This window comes from Trypanosoma cruzi (assembly GCF_000209065.1).
Source record: "Trypanosoma cruzi strain CL Brener chromosome Unknown tcruzi_1047053505983, whole genome shotgun sequence".
Classification (NCBI taxonomy): Eukaryota; Euglenozoa; class Kinetoplastea; order Trypanosomatida; family Trypanosomatidae; genus Trypanosoma; species Trypanosoma cruzi.
In genome coordinates, this window is record NW_919539.1 from 1 (window position 1) to 9,870 (window position 9,870).

General features: G+C 50.4%; 4 protein-coding genes across 4 annotated transcripts, besides 17 other annotated features; all 4 read right to left on the reverse strand.

The window, feature by feature from the left end:
* Positions 1-3,977: a sequence feature (heterozygous, Esmeraldo-like haplotype).
* Positions 95-694, reverse strand: Tc00.1047053505983.9 (tryparedoxin peroxidase, putative; the record flags this gene model as incomplete). The annotated part of the gene is made up of 1 exon (XM_801125.1): positions 95-694. One exon carries the CDS (start codon positions 692-694, stop codon positions 95-97), a length of 600 nt encoding a protein of 199 aa, XP_806218.1.
* Positions 1,000-1,075: a sequence feature (CT-rich).
* Positions 1,085-1,165: a sequence feature (T-rich).
* Positions 1,312-1,339: a microsatellite.
* Positions 1,395-1,432: a sequence feature (AT_rich).
* Positions 1,550-1,579: a microsatellite.
* Positions 1,619-1,654: a microsatellite.
* Tc00.1047053505983.20 (nucleosome assembly protein-like protein, putative) lies at positions 1,719-3,086 on the reverse strand (the record flags this gene model as incomplete). Its single annotated transcript, XM_801122.1, has 1 exon — positions 1,719-3,086. The coding sequence occupies one exon, from the start codon at positions 3,084-3,086 to the stop codon at positions 1,719-1,721; it is 1,368 nt and encodes a 455-aa protein (XP_806215.1).
* Positions 1,847-1,902: a microsatellite.
* Positions 2,123-2,165: a microsatellite.
* Positions 3,240-3,332: a microsatellite.
* Positions 3,360-3,396: a microsatellite.
* Positions 3,413-4,486, reverse strand: Tc00.1047053505983.30 (uncharacterized protein; the record flags this gene model as incomplete). Its single annotated transcript, XM_801123.1, has 1 exon — positions 3,413-4,486. One exon carries the CDS (start codon positions 4,484-4,486, stop codon positions 3,413-3,415), a length of 1,074 nt encoding a protein of 357 aa, XP_806216.1.
* Positions 3,978-4,084: a sequence feature (haploid, non-Esmeraldo-like haplotype).
* Positions 4,085-4,892: a sequence feature (areas merged during assembly that could not be assigned to a particular haplotype. This can correspond to areas where the two haplotypes were merged or to regions with more than two copies in the genome that were merged during assembly.).
* Positions 4,643-4,667: a sequence feature (AT_rich).
* Positions 4,893-5,497: a sequence feature (haploid, non-Esmeraldo-like haplotype).
* On the reverse strand, positions 4,903-9,870 carry Tc00.1047053505983.40 (uncharacterized protein; the record flags this gene model as incomplete). The annotated part of the gene is made up of 1 exon (XM_801124.1): positions 4,903-9,870. A coding segment is annotated over one exon (4,968 nt), but the record flags the coding sequence as incomplete, so codon positions are not given.
* Positions 5,031-5,068: a microsatellite.
* Positions 5,498-9,870: a sequence feature (areas not merged during assembly with more than two copies in the genome that could not be assigned to a particular haplotype).

Genomic DNA, 9,870 nt, shown 5'->3' on the forward strand with positions numbered 1-9,870 from the left:
AATAACAAAAGAAAAAAACGTAGCAAAATAAAAGTAACAAAAACAACAACAACAAAAAAAACCAGTGTCACAATGGAGACTGTGAACCGCCACGCTACGCGACAGCACCAAAGTACTCCTTGGACTTTTCGGGATCCGGCTTCATCGTCTTGTCACCGGGCTTCCAGTTGGCGGGGCACACCTCGCCATGCTTCTCCACGAACTGGAACGCCTTCACAAGGCGAAGGGCCTCGTCCACGTCGCGGCCAACGGGGAGGTCGTTGACGGTGATCTGCCGCAGGTTCTGCTTCGGGTCGATGATGAAAAGGCCACGGTACGCCACGCCATCCTCCTCCTTCAGCACACCATACGACTTCATGATGCACTTGGTCTTGTCGGCAAGAATGGGGATGTTCATCTGGCCAAGTCCGCCACGCTTGCGCTCAATGCTTGTCCAGGCCAGATGGGAGTACTCGCTGTCCATGGAGCAGGCAAGCACCTCGCAGCCAATGTCAGAGAACTCCTTCACACGGTCCGAGAATTGGCAGATCTCTGTGGGGCAGACGAAGGTGAAGTCCATCGGGTAGAAGAAGAGCACCAGCCACTTGCCCTTGTAGGAGGTGAGAGCCACCTTCTTGAAGGTGCCGTTGGGCATCAGCGCCGTCTCATTGAAGTCGGGCGCCGGGTGGTTGAGCTTTGCGTCTCCGCAGGACATTGTCTTGGAAAAATAAAAGGTTGGTTTTTGTGTTGCTTATTGTGGTTACTGAGTAGTATCTGGCAATTGCGCGGCAAAAACAACAACAGATAACATGAGAGAATAAAGACAGAGAGAACAGAGTGGTGCTGACGCGCGTCAGTGTCTCCGTCAAAAACGGCAGTGGGAGAGCTCTTCACCCATTCTTCATCGGGCTTCGTGGCCGTGTGGGTCTGCAGCCACAGCGAAGCGACAGGGGGAGAAGACACGATGAGAAAAGAGGCACATGAAGCGGACATAGCCGGTTGTGTGTGTGCGTGCGTGTGTCCTCCTTCATCTGCGTCTTATTTTTTTTCTCCTTCTATTTTCTTTCCCTCTTCCTTTCCTTTTTCTTTTTTCTTCAAGATTAACTTTTTTTTTTTTTTTTTACTTCTTTTACGTTTTTATTTGAGAATATTTTCTCCTTCTCTCTTCTTCTTTTTTTTTTTTTTTCATGTTTCCTCTTCCTGTTGCTTAATAAATTCTTGTTAATCCGCCCCACACTTCTTAAGCCGCCTCTTTACGGAGGGGTAAAAAGGTTCTGGTGAAAGAAACTAGTCAAAACATCTTCTCTTTCCTCCTTTCCGTGCACCTCCATGTTTTTTTTTTTTTTTTTCTCTTTTTTTTAAATTTTTATTTCAATTTGTCTTCTCTTGTAGTCCTCTTCTTTGGCTGTGTGTCGTTAAAATAAATAAATAAAAATATATATGTATATATATTGTTGTTATTACTTCTTGTCATTTCTCCCTCACTCCTCGCACTTGTTGTGTTTTTTATGCGGTTATTGACGGCAGACATGCATGCATGCATGTCAGAGTCTGTAAGGTATGGGGGATGCACACACACACACACACGCACACGCACACATTGGCGCGGTGACAAACAGGAAAGGCTGGGCCTGTAAACATATACAAATATATATTTATATGTATATATATATATTTACATTAGAAAATTACTTTTTTTTTTTTTTTTCTTCTTTTCCTTCTCTGCTGGCCTTACATGTCTACTGCTGTTTGCATTCCTGCTTCCCTTTACCGCCACGGCCACCACGGCCACCACGGCCACCACTACCACCTGCACCGCCACGGCCCTTTCCACCGTGTTGGATGAGCCGCGGCTGCGTGTTTGGCGCGTCTTCATCCTCTTCATCATCATCGTTCTCGTCCTCGTCCTCGTCGTCGTCATCGCCACCAAATTGAATTTGAATTTGATTATGTAATGCCTGCGCTGTCTGATCAACCGACTTCCCTGTGTAGAAGAATGCGGCCTTTGGCACAATCTCCTCCATCAACAACTGCCCCACCTCAATGTGTAGTTCAGCTTCTGCCTCCTCTTCATCATCGTCATCATCATCGTCCTCCTTATCCCCTTTCTTACCCGCATCCCCGCTATGCTTGCCGTCCTTACCGTTGTCGTCGTCGTGATCATCGTCCTCGTCGTCATCTTCGTCCCTGCATGGATCGGTAAAGAGGGTAAAGAAAGACGGGCACTTCTCCTCCTGTGTCACCACGCGGATGCTCTTACTCTTCTTGTGACGTTGCTTCTTCTTCTTCAAAATGACAGTGAGATTCTTTTCCGGTGACTTCCACTCAACGGGAGTGGCTTTCATGGAGTCAATCTCAAACTCCCCGCTATCCTCATTAAAAGACATGCGGTACGTCTTGCTGAGCACCGTGTTTGTAAAATATTCATTCGGGGCAAAATGGAAGTTCAAACGAACGCCCTTCTGCGGATCATCCTCCACGTACTCCATTACAATGTCCTGCAAAAAACTAAGGGCGTGGCGGTCACGTTCCGTGATCATAGACTCCACCACCTCCGCGTTGCACATTGCGGTCAGCCAAAAGTCCGGAATGCCTCCATCTGCGGCGGTCGCGGCAACCTCAAGACGGCTCTTTTCTTCTTGCGGCGTAACCACCCGCACGGACTTGGCCGCCTTCTCGTCAGTACCCGCCGTTGCCCCCCGCGGCTGAGGTTTGCTCTTCCCTTCCTCGCCGTCTTCGTCGTCGGACGGGATCTCCTGCACACCGGAGGCCAGCGTCGTCGTCACCGCGGCGATCTCCTCCTCGGTCACATCGCGTAACCCGCGCACAATCGCGGCGCGCACGTCGTGGAGCCGCTGGGCGGCACGCAGATGGTCCATTTGAAGGATGGCAAGCTCCTCGCGAAACTTCGTGCGGGCCTTCTTGTATTCATCCAGTATGCCCTTCAGCGCATACACCTTGCGGCGCTCATGCACCGTCATCTCCTTCATGACGGCAACCAAGTCAAAGTCATCTTCAACCTCCTCTTCATCGTCGTGCTTCGCACCCTTCCCTCCTCCAAAGCTCACCGGGTCAAAAAATTTCGGCGGCAGTTGCTTCTTCTGCATGAATTCCCTTCTTCACCCCCTTAAGTTTTCCTTTTCTACCCTCAACCACTGCAGTGCATCCGTGGTAACACATGTGGTATATGTGTAAGTGCAAGGAAAGTAACGAAATAAAAAAAATAAAATGGAACAATTTCCTCAAAGTAAATTTCGTTGCAACAACACAACAATTGCGACTGAAGAACAGTGCGGCCACACAAACAACAAACAACAAATAAATTACAAAAACAACAACAACAGCAGCAAAAAAGTCCATACGTGAGAAAGAGACATCATAAAAAAAAAAAAAAAAAAAAAAAAAAAAAAAAAAGAAGGAACAACGTGAGTTTTTACGGATTTTCCACCTTCATGCGTTTGGTCACGGGCGCCATATTGCTAGACTTGTCATTATCCTCCTCTTTTTCCTCCTTCTTCGTATTCTCATTGCCATGCGTGCTATCCGTGGCATCAAATGCCGCCAAGATCGCTTGCAGGTTTTCGTTCGCGGTTTTCATGACTTTATTGACCTTTCCGACATCCAAGTTTGCTTTGGCTGCAAAGTTGGCGCAGATGGCCTCCGGGCTGTTCGTGCTGCCGATAACACTGTTGCGTGTGGTGTCCACAACGGTTGTTTTTTTCTCCCACTGAAAGCTGCGCGATGTGAGTGCAAGCAACAACGACATGATAATTTTGTCCACAACCCCCACCTCGCGGAGGGAATCGACTTGATGAAGCACCCCCAAAAGCCGCTTGCAGCGCGGCATGTAGAGTGACAGTTGCAGACTAAGTTTTCGAAGGTATATTGTAAGGAGGTTGTCCACATACATGGCCTTAAGTCGACGCTCTTCCTCCTCCATGTGTGTCTCCTTGACGATTTCTGCCCGCCGATACTCGACATCGCCAAGTGCGGCGTCAAGATGGCGCAGCTCCGCAAGTGGCACGGGGTGACTCATCTGTTCGGCCGCAATCATGAAGCAGGCCGCTGCAACATCCTGTTGCTTCTCAATTCGCTGACCACGTGCCCGTCGGCCACCCACAAACCGCCTCGCTAACTCAACCGCACGGCCAATCACCTGCTCTGGCAGCGCCGACTTCTTCTGCAGGCCTCGGATACAGTTAATCATGGCCGGATGGAGTATGATTTTGGCCGTCGTGTCCCCACCGGGTGTTTTCGATGCCGAGGACGACAAGGAGAGAGCATTAAGCGTAGACACACTCGTATCTTCACGCTTGCGATGCCGGTCAACATCATCATATGTGGCGTCCTTGTCGTATCGCGTGGAGACGCTCTCTTCAAGTCCCATAGCCACAACAATGGCACACTCCGTGCATGCCACTTCACCAAGCACGTCGTCCGTCTCCAGGCTATCGATGGCGCCGCAGTGGGGGCAGTTCTTCCCCAAAAAGTCCGCCGTAGTTGCCATTTTTTTTTTTTTGTTGTTGTTCCCCGCAGCTGTCCAGGTACGCCCCTCTTCTTCCGTCACCTCCTTCGTTCCGGTGGCTGCGGGATTTTTGTTGACTCCCCAGTTGGAGCTCTCAGAGACGCCTCCTCCCTAAAAAAGCAAATTCCCACACCCTACATTTAAATAATAATAATAATATTTTGGTTAAATGGGAACAAAAGCAGATGAAAGTAAAATAGAGAGTGACGGCAAACCAGCAACAACAACAATAAAGTAGTCAAAGGGATGCCGCTGAGCCAAATGACATTTTGTGGAACTTCCCTTCAGCGGAGCCACCCTCCTTTAAGATGTATATATTCGTCATTCGTCGTGTGTTTCCCTCACGGCCCCGCGAGAAGCAAAAGAGACAAAAAAAAAATAAATAAATCTCGACACATCTACGCCACCAGAATGAAACAGCGAAATAAAAGGGCACGTGCCAACCTTTCTTCCCGAAAGAGGGCAAAACGAGCTGTCTCCTCATCACGTTTTAAGGGCATTGACGTCTCAGAACGCAGGGCCGGCACTTCTTCTTCTTTTTCTCCCTCTTCTTCCTTCTTTTTCGCTTCATCCATCAACACTTGCGGCACGTCAGCCTTCAGCTCCATCGTGGGGAATTGGTCGCCTTCTGCGGAACCACTGCATGCCTGCTTCGTCCAGGTTTGATCGGCGTCATGAGAGCCAATAGTTGCAACTTTTTTCTTGTCATCATCCACAGACGGAGACACCTCTTTCTCCTCCAAGGCGCACAGAGCAACATCTCCCTTGGAAACAGTGACTTCGCTCCGCGTTTGTGGTTCGTTTTCATGCGGTTTCTCTTCATGGTGCGTGATATCCGTTTCTTTCTTTTCCTCAGGTGCCTTCTCAAGGCAGAGCACGTCGCCAAGACGTCTTTGTCGTGGGGCACGAATTTTACTCGTTTTTGTAGACGCTCTTAGCCGAAGGCGTTTGCTGCTATCTTCATGGCTCGTAGGGGTTTTTTCTAAGGCGCCCTGTTCTTTTTTCGCCAGGTCATCATCACGGCCAGTTTGGGTGGACGGGGGCGACATGTCCTCCAAGACATCGTCCCATCCCTCTTTCTTTTCCGTGATGGATGGAGACGTTTTAAGGGCAGATGTTATCACTGGGGGAGACGTCCTGGGAAAATGTTCCATGCGTTCTCCTTCGTTCTCCCCCTTATCCTCTTCTCGTTCCTGTTTTAACGGCGCAATGGCCGTAAATACGTTGGAAGTGTCGTTCTTGGCACTCGCGGTTGGTGGTGGAGCCACGGTGGTTATAATTTGCCTTTGCAGTCGTGAAAAGGCACCAAAGAGCGACTCGGAGGCATCCAACAATGCGTTAAACCCGCCAGCCTCCACAGACGTCGCTGTTGTGCTGTCCATTTGGATAAGTGGCGCCAGTGCATTCGCTGGCGGTAACGCCTCGACAGGTGGTGTTGCAGTTGCTTTTACTGCGGCTCGTGTTGCCGCAGGAGGAGGCGCCAATGACGACGATGATGTTGGCAGCGGCGATGGTGCTTGGATTTCTTTTCGTGGCGATGGCTGCCGCAAAAACACCGATCCCTTTTCTTCCGTCGCGGCAAGTTGGCGCTGCTGCCACTCAAGGCAGGTGTGCTGTCGGCTGCTCCGCCTCATCGTGTCCGCCCCCTTTTCATCACCCGCCTCCTCTTGACGCCTTTGCAGCTCCATCTCCCACTGCGCCTCCTCCTCGCGCCACGCCTCCTCCTCCAGCCGCGCCTCGTACCGCCGCTGCGCCATCATCTCCTCCCTCGCAAAGAGCTCATAAAAGGTGTCGCGATGCGCCTCCTCCTCCTCTACAAGAGAAAGACGTAGACTGTTCTCGGCGTCAAACACGGCGCACTGCTGGTTGGAGAGATCAACGAGTATTTTGTGCTCCACAAAGCAAACGGCCTCCACAGCAGACCGTGACTCCCGCTCTTGCAATAGAAGATAGCGGAGCTGCCTTTGAAAACACTCCATCGCATTCTTCCATAACACACGCACCCCACGTCGAAATGCCTCTTTCATCAGAGAAAAAAAATTAAAACCAAATGTCAATAAAATGTCCTCCTGTTCAATAACAAAGACAACAAACACACGCCGACGTTGTTCCTCCCGCAGCGCCAGATACAATGTTCCCAGAGCAGCACAAAAGGCGCTACTACCAATAAGGTTATCATACTCCTGCCTCAAGTGTCGCTGTAAACTTTGTCGTACATAAGCCTCCTCTTTAAAAAGAAGTTCGAGTTCCGTTGAAAACATTGATATGCCGCTTCCCATATCATCATTACTATCCATGTGAACTGTACTCCCTCCACGGGACGAGGAATGGCAAGCATCTTTTCGTACGGCTCTCAACAACGCTGCACTCACATTCCTTTGCTGCAGGGCCTCTTTCATGCGGGCCATATCCCTGACAACTTGTTGGTGCACTTCATTCCGATGGTACACATCCCCCTCCGCTTTCTCTTGATCGGGAAGAGAAAGACGATGTGAGAGCAGACGGAAAAGAAATTTCTTCTCCTGTCGGTGCAGCTTCGCCCACCGGGAGTGTGCCGCTTGACGAACACATTGAAGCATCTCACCTCGCACATCCTCTGAAACCGGCCTCTCCTCCTTTTCTCCACGTCCCAGTTCCGAATCCTCCATTAGGGCCAATGATTCATCGAGAAAAAGAAACAACACGGCGTGGGAGTACAGCGGTGCTGCCTTTTCAAAGGCAGAGATGACTAGCGCAAGATTCTCCGCCACATCGTTCAGATACACCTTGCTGTCCCACCACAGCGTGTCTCTTTTTAATTTTCCCAGAAGGGGTTTGGCGTCGTCCACTTCCGACGTCCTCGACGATAACAACCCCTCGTCTGCACGTTGTATCGCCAGTCGCATTTTGTGCAGGACATATGAACGTATTCTTCGCCGCATGACTTCCACGGCAACCACAAAGCGCGGTGGTTCATTGGAGATTACTTGCAAGGCCAAAAAGTACATTTCTGCCGGAGAGAAGGTAAAGGGTATGTCCTCGGTTGCCGCCTCACTCCCGCTGCGGGGTCCCTCAGACAGTGTGGTACACGACGCCTCAAAGGCGTTGAAAAGCAATGAAAGACACTGAACTTCAAGACAGTCCGCAACGTGCAGGTTAATCAATCGCCGTATTTCATGCAGCGTCTTTATCCAGACACGTTCAACACTTTCCGTCTCGTCCAGTGGCGGTCCCAGCACGGCGGCGCTCGGTAAAGTCGGAGAAACCGCAGTGGCGGCAAGTGCACACCCTACAGTTCCCTGTTGATCTCCCACCGCAGCGAACACTCGCGGGAACGTTGACAAAAAGACAGGCCGAAGAAATTCCAGCAGCAGGACGGCCCTGGGAACAGATTTCTGAAGCGTTGCCCCACTGCTTGCAAAAAGTGCTTCATAAAGCAGCTGCAGGAGATTGGGGTTAAAGGCAGCTGACTCGTCATTCTCCAGCACAAGTGTCCACAAAAAAAGGATAAACTTTTCACTGTTCGTGTCATCTGTGGGACTACAAACCCCCAAATCTGTGAGGGCGCCTCTCAGAAGAGACGCCGTGGAGGAGCCCAAGATATGGTGCATGGCCCGACTGATATTGCTACCGCCGCCTCCTGCATAGATGTCCCCGCTCGGAGGGGCTTCAGGAGACCTAAAATAATTTCTTCTTTGACGCTCGGTGAAACAGAGCGCTAAAAGAGGAACTTTCGCGGCGCACAACGCGTTCAGCACCTCTGCTGCCCGTTCCACTCGATCCCCACACAACCAACGCAACACTTGCGCCGCTCTTGAGACGAAGCGGTGCGACTCCTGCGTTTTTCCGCTCCTGTCAGCGGTGGCGAGGTGGAGGATGAGATACACCACCGGCAGGCCACCGGACATGGCAGTAAGCGGCCAGTCCTCAAGGAAACTGAAGTTCCATTCATGCAGAAATTCCAATAATGCCCCAAGCGTACCATCGGACTGCAGGCGTTCCTGGACGGCAAAGAAGACGATTTGACTTATGTCCACGTTCGGGGCAGAAGATGCTTCCGCGGCATCCTCACACGCCACAGCCACTTCCAAAAGAAGCTGCAAAAAAACAATAAAAGGATTTCGCACGTCATCATCTTTCCACACGGCAAACGATGCGATCTCGCGCAGCGAAAGATTGCCACGCATAAGAACCACCAGAGCATGCTGATATTTGGACGTATTTTGAGATCGACGTAAGTGCCTTAAGAGATCATCAAACGCGCGACCTCCGCCAGACTCACACGCAGCCATTTTTTCCCACTTCTGAACGACATCCTCCAGAAGAATTTCGCCCTCGCCCTCATCCTCACTACTAAGGGGGATATGATTCACCCAAGCAAAGAGCGCGGCTACCAGTGGTAACCACATATCACTTTGTCTTAATAGCCAATACATGCTACGTCGTTCATTGGGTGCGAGCAGAGAAACAAACGAATCTTCATCGCGTACTGCCGAATCGCGACGTCCCGGTAATAGTTTTTGAGTGTTGACAGCCCCAAGCACAAGAAACGTGATATCACGAAGGATGCTATTGTCGGCGTGTGCAATCCAATCCAGTTCCACAAGGAAAGTCAATAGAAAATGACGAAGAGCATTGGCCAATTCACGAACTTCCTGCGTGACGTTCACCTCCATAGACTGAGAAAGTTTCTCCAGAATTGACATCGTCACAACAGCACTTCTTCCCAAAGCCACGCTTCGCCATGCCTCATACATCACAGCTTCGGGAACCGTACCATCTAGCAGGGACTCGTGCAACATACCTTTACTGAGGCCATCGGCCTTCGACAGACTCTTGTTTCGCATGACGACAGAGCGAGCAAGACACGCAGCTAGTATTTCATTTGTCCCCAAATCATCATGGAGAGCGGTTTTCCCACCTTGTGGGCGTGTATATAGCCACTCAGAGGCCTGGATTTTCTTTCCATTATCGGAATTCTGCTTCTCCGAAGTTATTTCAAGAACATACGTCAAACGAGTCTTCTTCAACAATGTGTTCACACTTACAAAACAACGCAGTGCTCCATTCTTTGAGGCCGCAGGAGGTGAGGATGCAATGGAGGTAGGCAGCGTGTGATACCATGAGGTGGCATCCTCATCACTCATCGTGGCATTCATGACGGTGATGTTAGCATAACCATTTTCTGCAGTATTATCGGGGTACAACACCATGGAGGAAAGAGCCTTTCCAATGGGTAGTGGTGCGGTGCCAATCCAGCAGACAGTACGTGGGATTGGGAAACGACCATGTCGACTCTTTGCCCAAGGTACACCCGCAACAAGATACAAACCCTGTCGGCCGCTTTTGATAACATCCAACTCCGTACGAACATGACCTATGCCATC